This window comes from Neofelis nebulosa, chromosome 1 (assembly GCF_028018385.1).
Source record: "Neofelis nebulosa isolate mNeoNeb1 chromosome 1, mNeoNeb1.pri, whole genome shotgun sequence".
Taxonomy (NCBI): domain Eukaryota; kingdom Metazoa; phylum Chordata; class Mammalia; order Carnivora; family Felidae; genus Neofelis; species Neofelis nebulosa.
In genome coordinates, this window is record NC_080782.1 from 233888111 (window position 1) to 233905027 (window position 16917).

The following is a 16917-nucleotide window of genomic DNA, read 5'->3' on the forward strand; positions in this document are numbered from 1 at the left end:
TGTAATGAGTAGGAAACTAATCACTGAAAAAGCTCTATGAGTCATGAACACTGACAAACAACATAGCAGCTATATATTATATATTTACATATATAAATATAAATATATGAAATCCAAGGAGACATTAATGAAAACATTTTTACTGTGGGCTGTTTTTAATATTATTCTTTCAGAATTTGACAGTTCAAGTATACAAGCAAAGATAGACATGACATGAGAAACACAATAACCTACACATTTTTTTCTCCTCTTATATTCATGTAATTTACAAATTAATCATATGCACAACGAAAGAAAACTTTGGTGTATTTTTCAAAGCAAATATATATATTTTTAACTTTCAAACAGGCAATCAACAATTACACGTTTTTTTAAAATCCTCTAATTATTGGAAAATTAAGAAACCTCTTTGGCATAATTTCTGGGTCTAAGAGGATATCAAAACTGAAACCACAAATTAAGTATCCAAAAGATAATAGGACAAAACATTACAGCAAAATCTATTAGATACACTTAAAGCTATGGTGGTGGGAAGGATTTATGACCTTAAATGATTTTATTGTTTAAAAACAAAAAAAACCAAAATTACACAGCATCACGAATAAATTATTTAGAACAATTTGGATCTTATTATTTTTTCATTATTGAAAAAATGACTCAGTAGGCCCTCTGACCTGGTGCTTTCATTGATTTTCAATTTTCTTCATTTGAACCGTTTCCGTTATTTTCCTGTCCCACGTCAACGCCACAGTGAGAGCGAATAAAGCGATCAAGAATTTGTCTGTCTGAAAATTATGAAGAAAAACAGGATGAAATCTTCCATTTAACTACTTAAGCACTAAATAGAGAAATTCTGGGAAGGAGGAAAAATATCTGAGAATAGCGCTCTATATACAAATTTGATGGGACCAAAATATCAAAGGGCATATGTCTAATACCTAGAAAGGCACAATTGTATAAGTATGGATTAAAAAGAGTACACTTCATATTCAAAGGATCAGCAAGTCTTCCTGGAAAGGGCATGGAGTTTGGAATGAAACTGACTTAAGTTTTGTTTCCGTGCTCGCAAGCTTTGGCAAGTCACATGGCCTCTCCATCTCACTTCCTTGTCTTTGAATATATATAATAGCGCTTACCTTGCACCTTTGCTGGACTGGGTTAGGAATGCTATGTGAGAAGCACCTGGGCAGGGCCTGGTCCATAAAAGACAATAAATAGGATAGCCTTGTCCTTTACTACTGAGAACACAGTAATAAACCGTGATGACATAAAACCATAGAGGCTACTGTTCAAGAGCTTCTTGAAGCCAGGGCTATTTCTTCTGCCAACAAACCTTGGTACGCTTTGCTATCTTTGAGTAATAACTGACCATGAGAGGGCCCTTCAACCTTCTGGCCTCCATTTCCTCATCTGGAAAGTAAAGGAGCCTTGTCTGAGTCAGAACATCCATGGTTCCCTAATCGTCATTACATACACGTGTGCGCGCGCGTGTGTGTGTATTATATACATCAGAGAGGAGCTGTAAAATTTTTCTTACTCCCAGCAATTGTCATCTATGTAGCAAAGACCAAAAGAAAGGAAAAATGCAAGTGGCACCATGTCATCAAGTTCAATGCCCATGTTACAAATGTCAGCCGAGGTCTAAAGATCAAGAGTGCACGTGTGTGCACCAGGTTTACTCTCCAATTCTCTGTGGTTCTTTGCTTTTACGACCTAACATTTAATTGTAAGCCATCCCCACCCTGCTCCATATCTTTTCTGACCTCAGCGTTTTTTGAATTTTGGTATATTTTTCATGAAGTGAAACGCGCTGATCCTTCGCGTGCAGTTCGATGGGTTGACACTTGGGTGTATGTAACCCATACCCATATAATAGAGATCGCTGCCACCACTCCAGAAAGGCTTGTCAGGCTCCTTCCCCGTCAACACCTCCTCCCTCAAGACACTCACTCTTCTGATTTCCTTCATCACAGATAAATGTTGCCTGTTGTAGCCCTTTGAATAAAGGCCCACATACAAAACGTATGATTTTGTGTCTGGCTCCTCTCACTCGGCATAATGTTTTGGAAGTTCTTGTCGTTGAATACACCAATCACTGGGGCTTTTTAAGATCTAGTAGTATTTTGTGACCATACCAGTCTGTTTACCTTCTGCTATTGGTGGTAATTTGGGTTGTATCCGGTGTGGGACTATTAAGAATAAAATGGCCGTGAACATTTTTGTACAAGTCCTTCCATGGGCATGTGTTTTCTTGTCTCTTGGGTGAATACCCCGAAGTAGAATTTCTGGGTCATGGAGTAGATTTGGTTTAACTTTGTGGGAAACTGCCAGATCTGTTACAAGTGTTACAGTGATCCTACTATTTGATATACCCACCAGCAACTTTTTGCTCCCTACTCTCAACATTTGCTAGTTTGAGTCCTTGTCATTGCAAGCCCCAAATGGCTCCATTTTAAACCTTACAGCAAAGAGGTAATTGTAAATAAGCAAGCAAATGAACCAAAAATCATTCTTATACCAAAGGTAAACATACAGGGTGAATCAAATTTGGCGTGAATTAATAAAAAAAGATGAGATTGTGTCCAGTTTAATATCAATTTAAATAAATTAATGTCAGACAGGCTACTAGTTGTAATCCAGATGCTACTGTATTTATTACGTACAGATTCAGACTCACGTCTCCGTGATTTCATTTATGCTCCTCCCTCTGAAAGGCCCTGGTTCTTGTCAGGGTGATTCATCCTTAACCTTCAAAGGAAGCCTCCCTCCCAGAAGCAGCCTTCCCTCAGGCAATGTCAATCCACAGGGTTGGAACATACCCAAAGACTACTTCGATTACACAGCTCATGACATTACCACTGTGTGCCTGTCTCCCACACCTGACGATGAGTTCCTTGAAAAAAGAAGGATTTGTTTTTTATTTATCTTGGTATTTATCAAGTAGGCATTATAGGTATTCAATCGGTGAAGTTTCTGGAGTCCGTGAATATATTCGCCACAACATTGAATCCACACCCTAGGAAGGAATACTCCTGGGAGTGTTGATTGGAAGAGATAGAGAGGGAGTAATAGTTGAAAGCATCTGAAGCCAGATTTCAGGTAATTTTGTCGTTGGAGGGGGGACTACCCGGGGAGATGACAGTCCTTATCAATAGATAACAGAGGCCCCAAGAGTCAGAGCTGTTGGTGGTCTGAATCACTCAGAGATTAAAGCAATTTTGAAAACAGAATGGCCACTAAAGACATCTAGTTCAAAGCCCTCAAGTTCTCATAGAGAAACTCAATACCAAGTAGCGATCCTCAGAATTGTTGGAAACAAAAGATTTGCCTTCGGCTGCTCCCCCTTTCTTCTTCCCCAGCTTCATTTTGCGTCTTCCTGGAGTCTTCTCTATCCTACCTCCCCCCACCACCTCCCTAGCCCCTGCCCTGGGCCATATCCTTCATCCCTCCCCTTCCCCTCTCTCTTTCAAAATGTACCTGTTCTGGGCTCTGAGACTGTCTAAGAGGGATAATCCAGTAAAATACTTTAAGCTGAGGTGGTAATCATTCATTCAGCCTAACATATCTGCCAAGATTGTTATTCTCTTGCATACTGGCTCAGCCCTACCACAAATGAGCTCTGCTGAGACACTCGCCATCCAAAAAGCATAAGCGTCGTCCCAGATACTAGAAAATGACAGCAGGTTTTGGGCATAAGAATTCAAAGGGAACCTCCTACTTGCTTGTCAGCCTGTAGCATAGCTGGCTGATGGGTAGGTCATTCTAAAGCAAAACTAAGGAAGAGAAACCAAGACCCCATAGCAAGCAGATCCTACAAGCCACCAAGTCAGTGAAAAATGGCAAGGCTCTGGGGCACAAGCATCTTGTACCTGCCCCAGCACCCATCCTGAGGGCACCAGGAGGAGATCTGAAAAGCTACCGAAGCCTAGCTTGGCCCCAAAACTACTTTGTTAAGTAATAGGCCATGTCTCACTTGTCTGGAGAGAAAAGCCCAACTGGAGAGGTCCAACGGAATCAGCTTATGCTAGGAATCCTGGAGAAGGTACATCTGAGTGGAGCAGAGGCTGCAAAGCATCTAAAGAGTCCTCAGTTCACCCCTGGGGGGCACCACTAAGGCTCAATTACAAATCACACACACAGACAACCAAGGACAGAAGTGCCAGCGGCCACCATGGTTTTTCCACGCAGGCAGAGAAGTGACAGCTGCATCTGTATTTCAAGTCCCTGGGAAGATGCGAGCATCTGCTTTGGGAGCACTCTATAGGGTCAAACAGATGTGGCTCCCAGGTGAAAAGAGCACCTTACAGGACGCTGACTACAGTTTTATATAGGTGAACCACGCTGGGAAAAGGAACAGAAATCAGGCTTGAGCTTGATGGGATGACTCCCTGGAAGATCTGACCAGCCGACCTCAAAGAGCCTCTTGGTTTCCTTTTGACGTGCCAAACGGGCCAAGAGGCACCTGCTGAGAGGAATGAGGCTCCCGATGGAAAATACAGACTTCTGCTTCTGCCTTAGAGTGAGGCAAAACACCTGCTTCTTGTACCTCTTAAAACCCAACATTTAAGCTCTTTTAAAGGCCTTTGGGCCATCAGCCCTCAGTCTGCAATCATGGGAAGTATCCTCTTTCCCCCCTACACACACACACACACACACACACACACACTCCCTTTTCTGTCTTGCCCACAGTAGGGTTTCAGTTTTGTGTGGGGTAGGAGATCTCAGGATAAAAGGGTTTCAGTGAAGATTTCAGAAGATCAAGCTCTTCCGATCATAGCTGGGGACAGGCAAAGGACAGAGATTGGGGACCAAGGCAGGTAGGCGACAGGGAGCAGTCGGAGGATTACTGAGGAGCTGGCAGAAGACCTAAGCTTACGCTCGAGCACAGGGCACAAAACAAGGCAGTGACCCCCACACAGCCCGAAGCACTTCTTCCTTTAGCATTTAGTGTGTTTTATAACTTACCTAATACGTTAGTTTAGTGGCGTATGAATATACTTCATAAAAATAAATGTCTGCACTGGGGCATGTGCTCAAAGATGAGGAGAGACAGGGCAGTCACTAGCAGTGGGTGTCGAGCACAGCTGTCGGAGGAGTTGAGTTTCCTTCTCTCCAACTGCTCTGAGTTGACATTTTACACAGGCACAGAATGACCAGCGGCCCCTGAGATGCTCTCGAGGAGATTCCGGTCCCCAGGCCCTGAGCTGGGATAAGTCTTTGTCATGCAGAATGAACTAACACTGTCCTGAGCACGGCCTTCGCTTTTTGAGGGCATTATACACAGAGATTCTCATGTACTCTAAAAGGCTGTCACAAAAAGTACCACCAAACAGGAAATAAAGATCACATAAGATAAAACGAAATCGTGAGACAGTATAAACACCCACGGAAGAAATCACTTAACTGTAATAAAAACAGAAGTCGTATGGGAGCAATTCAACCACGGGCTGAATGAGTGAAATGAGCGAGATCAGGAATGAGTGAAAAGCTAGGTGTTTCTTTTGTAATAAGTGGGGCTACAGTCACTGGGGCCTCTTTTAAGAAAGCTTTTTTTCCGGGGCAGCTGGGTGGCTCAGTCGATTAAGCATCCGACTTCAGCTCAGGTCAATATCTCATGGTTCGTGAGTTCGAGGTCCATATCGGGCTCCTTGCTGACAGCTCAGAGTCTGGAGCCTGCTTCAGATTCTGCGTCTCCCTCTCTCTCTGCCCCGTCCCCCGCTCACACTCTGTCTCTCTCTCTCTCTCTCTCAAAAATAAAAATAAACACTAAAAAGTTAAAAACAAAAAAGAAAAAGAAAACGTTATTTTCAATGGGCTGAGGCTTACCCAAAACTATGGGATTTCTATGAGGCAATACCTATCTTTTCGTGAACATTTAACTCCAGTGGCTGAAAGTTGCAACAGTTTCTATTTGCATAAAGCAGTGTATTATGATCTGTAAATCCATTAAACAGTAACTCAAGACCTCCTCTTACCTTTATAGGAAAGACTCTGAAGGTACTCTGTGATTTGAGAGGGAGTAAATGAGTTTAAAATCACTAAGAAATCCAGGTAGGTCTTCCCATAATCGCTTTGGTACGTAGTCTGCTTCTTTGTGCGTTCTTGATTCCTCATGTGGCTGTACAGCACGGAAGGGACTAGAGGGACATACGGGAGGGAAAGACATGGAGGCTGTCACTGAGGAAAGAATTCCTGCCCTTATTTGTCTAGCAAGCCCCCAACAGCCCTGAACCCAACTTGGAGCTTAATCATCACCCTTAAGGTGCTGGAAAGGGAGGAGCTGTACATGAGTGACTCCTCCCGGGACTCGGGCTGAGCAGAGCTGCTCCGACTCAGGACCGTTGCTGTTGGCAGTGGTGGTGACTGGGGCTGATGGCCGGAGACTCAAGTTTGACCTCCGTTTTCAGAAAAATGCTCCCTGAAATCGACTCTTCTGCTGCTCAGCGTGTTGGGATGGTAGCATCCACTACCTCCTTAGTAAACTACTGCCTTCACGGAAGCTTCTTTCCCTTTTGTGCCATCCCCTGTGCAGACATGGGCTGACACACTAAGAGGAGTCCCTCAGGGACCCAGGTGTGTTCAGGTGAGACGTGATGACATCTCCAGCTGGCACTCATTGCACGTTCAGACTAATAAAGGCATCAGGTGCAAGCAAAGCCAAAATCACTTATGTTTGATTCTGAATATTTGCTCATTTAATGTGGGTTCCGATGGTCATGGAATTATCACAGAAAAAAAAAAAAAAGCAATGAAAACATGAGGTGAGAACCTAACTTCTACAGCATGCCCAATCTTTGAACCTTAAGGACACCTGAAATACTGCTTTCAGTTCCAGCTTGTCCCTTTACAGGGACCACTGGCCAGGGGAAGGAAGCAGGGGGAGGAAGAGGGCACTGTCATGCTACATCCTAAGAAGAGCATTTGGAGGGTCTGGAAATGCTTTCGGTAGAGAGCGTGGAAGGTATAAAGGAAGGTTTTCATAGAATAACTCACACTAGTTAACCTCTGTAGGAAGACGTAGAACCAAAGCCAAAGTGTAGCAAGGAAGGTTCCAGCCATTGAGAACTTTCCAAGAGTTGGAGTATCTAAGAATGAAAGAGTTGCCTTGGGGGTGGGGGGTATCCTCCAAAGAGTGACAACATCAGCCCTTGGCAAGGACGGGGTAGAGGGGATTCCCACAGGGTGTGAGATCCAGATGAGGTAACTTCTACGCTGTCTTCTAATCCCGAGAGGCTAAGCTTCTATCCTGTGATTTTTGTCTAGAGTACTACTCGATCCCACCTCCACACCAGGAATATATCACCATCTCAGACTGACAGCAAATTATCCTCTTAACCAGTAGCTTGGAGGTGGCTTGATCATGGAACTTTTAAGAGCTTTTCTGTTGAAAACAGTAGGAATCAGGATCGTAAAAGAATACGTGAATGGAATGGTTGCTGAATCTGAAGATACTTGATGGACATACCATACGGTCAAGCTTCCAGTGGATGATTGACAAATCTAAGTTCAGTCCCACTCAGTCTCTTTTTTTAGTCATTTTATAGTAACTAAATTCTTCCTTTTGTTTTACAAGGAGGAAGTGTCCCTCAATCCCCACCGCTGCCCCCAGGCAGAGCGTGCACTCATTTCACAGCAAAAGGAATCAGTTCTTTCCCAGGACTTATTCATTCCCTGGGTTTGAAGCTAGGCCTAGTTTTGATCCCTTGGAGGCTTACAGGGATCACTGGCATTCTTTGTGACTGTCACCAAGATTACCTGCCAGGGCCCAATGTGCTGAAGAATCTTGGAACAAGGACAGAATCTATAAAGTTGCTTTAAAAGCTATAGGTGTACTTACCTAGACCCTGAGAAGCAACTGGGAGGCTTGAGTAGCATCCATATCTGAAGCTAAAGTCCTGAAGCTCAGGAATTTTAGCTGGAACTTGGTAATTCCGTCGAAACTCAGTGTCTGCAGGTTGAGGAAGTAACTTTTTCTGTCCCAGCGACATCTGAGAACTTTCCTGAATCTCCTGAGCTGGAATGGAGACACAGACACAAGGCAGTAACCCCATGTAAGCTACTTAAAATAGCATCATATTTTCATTCCATTTTTACTTCCGGCAGTAGCTTCCAATTTTATCACACTAAGCCCACTCTTCTCGTATTTAGAGGTATAATCAATGTCGTTTTTATGGATATTTCAACCAAGAAATAATTTTCTGCTTTATCAGGCATGGGAAGTATATGCTCCAATGATTAGAAGTGGATTTTAATGAATATATTGTATGTCAGTTTGGAACGCTCTTCCGTTCTGCTCAATGGACACAGAAGGCATCCCTCATTCCAGTAGGGATGCCTCCTCCCTGGGGCAGGGTGGGGAGTGGAGAGAGAGATCTCAGGTAAGGCTACGGTTGACATGTAAGACATAAGATGCCAGTTAACTTTGAATTTCAGGTAAATAACGAAGAATTTTTGTAAAATACTCGCTTATCTACTCAATACTGTTATTCTAACGTAACAGGGCATCCTGTATTTTCATTTGTTAAATCTGGCAACCCTAGAAGTGCATATCATCCCCATCACCTGGGAAAGAACCACCTGAAGCTCATCCCTTTCTGATGGAGGGTTAGGTAACATCGTTGTCACTGGCGGACAACGGTGCCATTGTTTCGTTGTAATAACTCTGCTAACGAATATTCATCAAATACCGATGACGTGATGATAAATAATCAGTAAATACCTACGAGGCACTAACTAAACGCCAGCTTTCACAAGCGCTACCAGATCACAGAGGAGGCACAAGCTACCTCACTTAGAGGGAGTTCATCCCTAATTCTGGCTACCAAGGTGGTTGAGAGGCACGTCACACAACACCAATTTTATTCAGGACAAGAATGTTAACATGGCCATCTTGAGCAATATCCGAATGGTGCCACGATCTATTGAAACTAAACTCGAATCTTGTGCTGAATTTATTTTTCCGTAGTTTTTATGGATATTTTTTTTTTTTTTTTTTTAAATTTTTTTTTTCAACGTTTTTTATTTATTTTTGGGACAGAGAGAGACAGAGCATGAACGGGGGAGGGGCAGAGAGAGAGGGAGACACAGAATCGGAAACAGGCTCCAGGCTCTGAGCCATCAGCCCAGAGCCTGACGCGGGGCTCGAACTCACGGACCGCGAGATCATGACCTGGTTGAAGTCGGACGCTTAACCGACTGCGCCACCCAGGCGCCCCTATGGATATTTAATTCAAAGATATATCCAACAATATGTGATGGCATCTACTGGCACCCAAGAGCATTTTAATGATCTGTTTAGAAATGATTTACATCTAGACCAGCACAGTGAGAGAAAGCTTCACTACGTGCTGCCTCTTCATTTAGATGAGTCAGGAAGAGAGGATGTGGGTACTCAATGGCCCTCATAATGACCTCATAACCTGTCCAAGGAGAAGACAAAGTTATAGAGAAGATGCAACTCTAGGGCTTAAAAACAGGACATCCCTGAAGATGTTTTGGGAAACCATCTGGTATGGTTCCTAGTAAGCACCATCTATACCTTGGTTTTTGTATATCACTAGTAGCTTTATAGGAGGAAAATAAATTCTTGGTGAAGTCCTTGAAGTGCTCTGTGCCAAAGCTAAAAATAACTTAGTCATCGTTCTACCTTGCATGACCTCAAACTAGTGTGATTAGAAAGATGTACACACGGCAAACAGATACGGAATGTGACATCTTGTAACCGTAACCCTTGGAACCGTGGTTCTCACATGGAGATAATACATCACACTTACCTAGGAAGCTTCTTCCAAAACACAGTTGCTGAACCTCATCCCAGACATGGAGAATCTCTAGAAGTGGGGCCCCAGGCACTTACATTGTAAACAAGCTTCCCCTAGGCTTAAGAATCACTGACTCAGAGCCTTCAACGGGTGCTATAGAAGCCCAGAGAGGGCATAATGAGCTCTGTTAGGGGAAGGGAAGGAAGACAAGAGTTAAATGGCCGACACAGCGAAGGATGTGCTTCGGTGATGGGTCAACAGGGCAGCAAAAGTTGTGCACTGTGTTCATTAAGTACGATCTCGCTGGCAAGAGTGTGAGGTATGCAGGGCAGGGAGTAGCTGAGGGTGAATCAGGAGAGGTAAGTTAGAAACCAGGCTGTGAAGGGTTTTGAGGGGCTGGTCCGTGTAGACCAGGATCAAGCAGCGTAGTGGAGCAATTGGACGTGAAGACCCAGAAAAGACAAAGTTAGAGCCTAGACTTAGTCTGCGTTCCTTTGAAGATAAAGATTAAGTCTTACTCTTCATTGATCCTTAGCCATTATCACAGTAATCGACCTCGTTCTTCTCAACGCACGCTTTTATTGTCTTTACAAAATTTCACGTTAATGAGTTCCTTCAGTATCATCAAGAAGAGAAGTTCTTGATCCCAAGGGACCCAACTTATGCCTGAAGTCCCCGTAGTGGAACTGAAGTTTGCCCTGACGGGATAACCATGACTCAGAGCTAACGTGACCCAATGGTAACCACACCTCCAAGCCCTGGACTCCTCGCGGGGAGCCATCCCTGCTCCTCAGGAGCTCAGCTCCCACTCTTTCTTTTTCACTTGAGAACGGTTGACACCGCACTAGTGTACCTATAGCCCAAGGAGAGAAACTGGCCCATTTAAGATTAGCATGGCACTTGCAGAAAGTCCCAGTCAAACGTGCATCTACAACAAGGACTGTTCAAACCCACTGGGACCATGCGCATCATCTACAGCCAAGCAAGAACCAGTTCTGCTGTCTCTGTCTGCTGTTCTAATGCATCGGAGCCAAGTTCCCCAGGCCTCAATGTGAAAACAAGCACCTTTTCGTGCTTCTCACTCATTGGCCTTAATACAATGATGAAGATACAAAGATAAGACATGGCCCCTGCGCTTTAGAAGCTTCAAATACTAGAGAAACAGAACAAAAAAAGAGAGAATGACAATATTGGGTGATAAATAATGTGGAAAAGATAAGAATAAGATCTATAAAAACATATGGGAAGGCCAGCAATCCAAACGTGGGGGGTCAGAGAAGACTCCCAGGAGAGAGATGAAGCCTGTCTTTGGACTTCATTTATGGACAGACATAGGCTGCAAGAAGGGAGCGGCTGGTGGGCCACGGGAGGGGGGCAGTGTGTGCGCAAGGCACAAGGCCGCCGGGGGCGCGGTGGTTCTGGAGGAAGGAAGGCAGACGGTCTCGGGGAGAGTGTGGGGGCTGGTGAGGGAGCATGCTGGCATGGCAGGTAGGGACCAGATTGTACAGCCTCGCATTTAAGGCATTTAGCTTAGTGTCCCCTGAGGACACTGGGGAGTCACTGAAAGGTTTTCAGCTGGAAGGTGACATCAATTCGCACATCTGAAAACTATGGTGATGGTCCTGGTGATGGATCGGAAGCGACAAAACTGGAAAAGAGAGCTGGATTAGAGGTCATCCAAGGGGGAGACACGGGCGGCCGTGGCTTTGGGGAGGAAGAGGAACAGACGGAGCTAAGAGATTTAGGAGAGACTCTTGGCAGGTCTTGGGTATTTATCTACACATAGGGAGATGGTAATTTGTACATGCAGAAAGGCCTTTGCTTAGAAGCTCGAAGACATCTTTTAAGAAGGCTGACATTTCAGGGGCGCCTGGGTGGCGCAGTCGGTTAAGCGTCCGACTTCAGCCAGGTCACGATCTCGCGGTCCGTGAGTTCGAGCCCCGCATCGGGCTCTGGGCTGATGGCTCGGAGCCTGGAGCCTGTTTCCGATTCTGTGTCTCCCTCTCTCTCTGCCCCTCCCCCGTTCATGCTCTGTCTCTCTCTGTCCCAAAAATAAATAAAAAACGTTGAAAAAAAAAAATAAAAAAAAAAATAAAAAAAAAAAAGAAGGCTGACATTTCAAATCTTTTCCCATCACCCTTAATATTTACCTGAAGTAGGGAGGTCTTTTGATTCTATACTCATCTAATTTCAAAAAGTGTACTTCCTGTATATTTTTTCCATCATTCCACAAATATTTACAGAGCACCTCCCATACCCAGACTAGACTATACCGACCGTGCTAGATTCTGAGTGAATAAAGGCCTTTGGGGCACCTGCCGAATAGTGGAAGAAAGAATAAAGGAAAAACAACAAAAAACAAGAATCAGTAAACAAATGACTGCAAAATGCCAGGTGCTAGAAGGCAACAAATGAGATGGTGGCACACTTCTTCAGCTAAAACAGTAAGGAAAGGTCTCACAGGCAAGGGGACATTCTGGAGTCTACAGAATGACACAGTAAAATCACAGAAAGAGCTGGGAGAAGAACAATGCAGGCAAAGGGGACAGCCTGTGCACTGGTTGAAGGTTGGGGGTAGGGGGAAACGGTATCCTATAGGAATTTTAAAAAGGCCCATGTGGCTGGAGCCTGATGAATGAGGGGATGGAGGGAGGAGGAACAGTGAGGAGGTAAGCAAGGGCTATGGCAGTCTTGCAGGACCTTGTGAGCAAAGAGAAGGAACTGAAACTTGGATTTCATTCCAAGTGCAATGCAGGGAGCCTGGGTGGCTCAGTGGGTTAAGCATCTGACTTCAGCGCAGGTCATGATCTCACGGTTCATGAGTTTAAGTCCCTACCACCCTGAACGCACCCGATCTCGTCTGATCTCGGAAGCTAAGCAGGGTCGGGCCTGGTTAGTACTTGGATGGGAGTTCAAGTCCCACATCAAGTGAACTCATGCCCCACTTCTCGTGAGCTCCAGCCCTGCTTTGGGTGAACATGAGCCCCACTTTGGGTGAACACAAGCCCACTTCCCGTGAACATGAGCCCCACTTCAGGTGAGTCCTGTTTCTCTCTTTCTCTCTCTCCCTATCTCTCTCTCTCTCTGCCCCTCACTCACTTGTGCCCTCTCTCTCTCTCTCCCAAAAACAAAATCAAAACAAAATACAATGCAAAGCCAGTGAAATAAAGCAGTGGAATAATATGATCCAATTTAGATTCATAAAAATTATCATATATCATACTGGACTCCTCCCTCCCCAAACTTCACCAGAATGATAGTAGATTAGAGGTTACCACATTTTTAGAAGCTGGAGACCAAATACAGATGTGGCAACTGAATTAGCAAAGTAGAGGAAGCTAAAACTAAGTGGTTGATGAAAGGAATAACAAATCAGTGAGCTAATCCACATTGTAGACCCCCAATAGGCTTCTGTAACAGGAACAGGGTAAGGCAGGTACTGAGGCTCAGGCTGAAAACAAGCAGCTTGGGTGAAAGCTTGTATACAGCATGGTTGAGTTCCTGCACAATCTTCTTAACCTCATGCAGTCATTTGGTGATCCTTTCCTAACCAGAAATTTATTAGGTGTAAAACTGAATGAGAGAAGCTCAGGAGATTCCAGGACACGAGGCACAGTAGAAGGTGGGGTAGTGAGATGAACAGGAAAAAGAAGGGCTCAGTAAGTGTTGCATGGGAAGCAGGAAGATCCCAGTTTCCTCCCCAATCCTGCTCTCAGAAGGCCAACAGCCAAGGGTTTCTCTCTTTGGAGAAACTGACCTATAAATATGGGTATTTGGGGGTTTCCCAACAGAAAGAGAGCTTATCACCTAACCACCTAAATCAAGTACCAGCTAATAAGCCCCATCTCTGTATGTAGTTTGCAATCAGATTTGTGTGTCTCCCTTGTAGGTTTTGGGAACCTTAGAGATTAAGGTTTTGCCTACACTCACTTAAAAAGAGAGTCCAAAGAATTAAAAGAAGTTTTATTAGCATCATAGTAAATCCGCCTCTGCCCTCTTGTAAGTATGAACAGAAAACCAAATTTTCATTAGACCATTAAAACGCTCAGAAAATAGGGGCGCCTGGGTGGCACAGTCGGTTAAGCGTCCGACTTCAGCCAGGTCACGATCTCGCGGTCCGTGAGTTCGAGCCCCGCGTCGGGCTCTGGGCTGATGGCTCGGAGCCTGGAGCCTGTTTCCGCTTCTGTGTCTCCCTCTCTCTCTGCCCCTCCCCCGTTCATGCTCTGTCTCTCTCTGTCCCAAAAATAAATTAAAAACGTTGGAAAAAAAAAAAAAACGCTCAGAAAATAGAGACAATGCAAGGAATAGATGAAAATGTTGAAAATTAAGTGTATCATAAACATCCTAAAATTTATAAGAGAATTACTACATATATAAAACAAGAACAGAATGCTGTTTTAAAAAATAATCATAATAATCAGACCATAATAGACCATAATAATCAGAGGTCTATATATTGCAGTAAATAAAACTTATTAATTTTACTATTCAAATAAAAAATCAAAGGGAGGAAGAAAGCTAGTAAATTAATAAAAATCCAATAGGAGAGCTAGATTAAAAGCTAAAGAAATTTTCAAGTTAGCAAAACAAAAATACAAAGAGAAAGATACTAGGAGAGAAAAGATGAGAAAATTGGAGGATCAGTCCAACTAATAGGAGTTCAAGAAGAGAACAGAGAAAAGAGATGGGAGAAATGTGGGAAGGGACATGCAGGAAACAATGTCCAGAATTGAAGGACATGACTCTAGCTTCTAGGGCCCCTAATTGTCCAATATAATCAATGACAAAAGATTCTCACTGGGGCGCCTGGGTGGTGCAGTCGGTTAAGCGTCCGACTTCAGCCAGGTCACGATCTCGCGGTCCGTGAGTTCGAGCCCCGCGTCAGGCTCTGGGCTGATGGCTCGGAGCCTGGAGCCTGTTTCCGCTTCTGTGTCTCCCTCTCTCTCTGCCCCTCCCCCGTTCATGCTCTGTCTCTCTCTGTCCCAAAAATAAATAAAAAACATTGAAAAAAAATTTTTTAAAAGATTCTCACTAATGCATACAGTTGTGAAATTCATAATGTCAGGAATAAAGAAAAGATCTTAAGAGCTGCCAGGAAAAAAAATATATATGAGAGGGTCAGGAATCAAAATGGCATCAGTCTTGTACAAAGAAATCCTGGATGCTAGAAGATATTTGGAGGAATGCTTTCTGAGGGAAAATGATCATCAACATAAAATTTTATATCCAGCCAAACTATCAGACAAGTTTAAGGAATTAAAAAGGACATTTCCAAATAGGGCAGAACGCACTCAAAAAACTTCCTCCCATGCACTCTTTCTTAGGAACGTACTGAAAGATGTCCTTCGGCAAAACTAGGGAGAAGGGATAAGAAAGAGGAAGAGGAAACAAGATTCAATGCAGGCAGAGGCCAAAGTCATTCTTAGAATGATGAGAAAGGAAGTCATAGTGCAAGGTGGGGCAGCAAAGCTACAGAACAACCAGTCTGGATTAGAAGAGGATGATGAAGGGTGTCAAGCAGAAGATCTCTGGGAAAAACAGAAGTGATAGAGTGTTTGAAACTGTGTTTGGAAAAAAGTCTTGAAACGTATGTGATAAAGAATTTGGCAAAAATTAGTGACAGGCCCATAGAAAACTAAGCATATGAATAAAAAGTCAATTATTAACTCTGGTAAAAAAAAAAAAAAAAAAAAAAGGAAAGGAAACAATTATAAAATACCACCTAGCTCAGCAATGAATGTTTACATAATCATAATATATCATATCAGTATCACAATATAAACATTAGCAATTGAATCAAACAAGAATTTGTAATATAATTATAAAGAGAATGGATGGAAGGGGAGTGAGAAAGAGTTACAGGAGAGCCAAATCCTCAACCACTATAACAGGAAGTCAACAACAATGTCTAAAATTGATGAACCAAAGATAAAGGTATATGCATATTATTTTAAAATATGGAATATCACATAAGAACCACTGAAAGGATTGAATTGATCACCAATGGGGAGTAGGGTCAAAGAACTGCTATTACTTTGTAATAAGCCATTAGGTTACTATTTGATTTAGATGTACGCATGCATTAGTTTAATAAAAGTTTTAATTTTTCAAAATAGCAATAATTGGAAATGGCATGTTGAACTTGACCTCTTCATCTTTGCAGGGCTGTTTCGTCCTCGTTTTCCAGGCCCAGAAAGCCTTTCCTGGCTTCCCCTTCCCAACTTCAGGCTAGATGTCCCACTGTGTGCACCCACGGCACCCAGAATTTCCCGTATGATACACCTTTTCATATGTGACCTTTTGTTTGCTAAATTGCCTCTTTCTGTGTCTGTATTGTGAGTTCCTTAAGGAAAGAGACTGCATCTATGCTGTTCCCCACTGCAACTCCAGGGCACAACATATAAGCAGAGAGAAAATGAACGTGTTTACCTTTTGCTGTGTCCACAAAGTCTCTTCTAGTACTAGAAATAAACTGATTTGCTATTGCCTTCCTAACCTCTTCCTTTGTAGCAGCGATTTTCCAAGGGAGGTGGTTCTTTATTGATGCTGTTGATTGGCCCTGAGGCAACGTCCAGAGAAAGAAATCCTATTAATACAAACACAATTTTCAAGAAAATCGATATAGGTTCACCTAATGGGATGAAGACTATGTGTGTTTGTGGGTATATATTCTTCTGGGTCCTCTACACCCACTTACCACACTGCAGTGTGTGCAGAGTCCAGAGTGTGCCTCCAACCAGAAATCTCCAGCTGAGACCAGAGAAGAAGACCCACGTGAGTTCTTGACCTGGCTTTAAATGCCCAAGGAGCAGACAGTCTCAGGCTTCAAGAGACACCCTGCCTCCCATACAGAGTTCTCAGAAGCAGCCTGTAAGAGGGGGAGGGCAGGCGCTCTCTCCTCTTTGCCCCCAAAGAGATTTTACAATTATGAAACTTGAAGCCTCCAGCACCTCTTTCCATCTAACCACTCTCATGACCTTGCTTCCTATTTCCTTGAGAAAACTGAAGCCATCTGATGAGAACCTCCAAACACTGCCCGGCACGTCACCACATCTGCACTCATTACGCTGTGATGGGAGACCACTGTGTTTAGCCTACTCTGGCACGTGACCCAACCCCCCCCCCCCCCATTCTCACTTGTCTCTTGTAACTTCCA

General features: G+C 43.6%; 1 protein-coding gene across 1 annotated transcript in view; it reads right to left on the reverse strand.

The window, feature by feature from the left end:
• Positions 1–520: 520 nt before the first annotated feature.
• The window catches only part of TEX26 (testis expressed 26), a 32111-nt gene continuing 15714 nt past the window's right edge, over positions 521–16917 (reverse strand). Inside the window, exons 4-7 of the mRNA XM_058688313.1 lie at positions 16191–16347; positions 7838–8014; positions 5976–6137; positions 521–785 (exon numbers count right to left, since the gene is read on the reverse strand). Coding sequence (XP_058544296.1) covers positions 694–785; positions 5976–6137; positions 7838–8014; positions 16191–16347 — 588 coding nt within the window. The 3' untranslated portion in view covers positions 521–693. The remainder of the gene's footprint in view (positions 786–5975; positions 6138–7837; positions 8015–16190; positions 16348–16917) is intronic.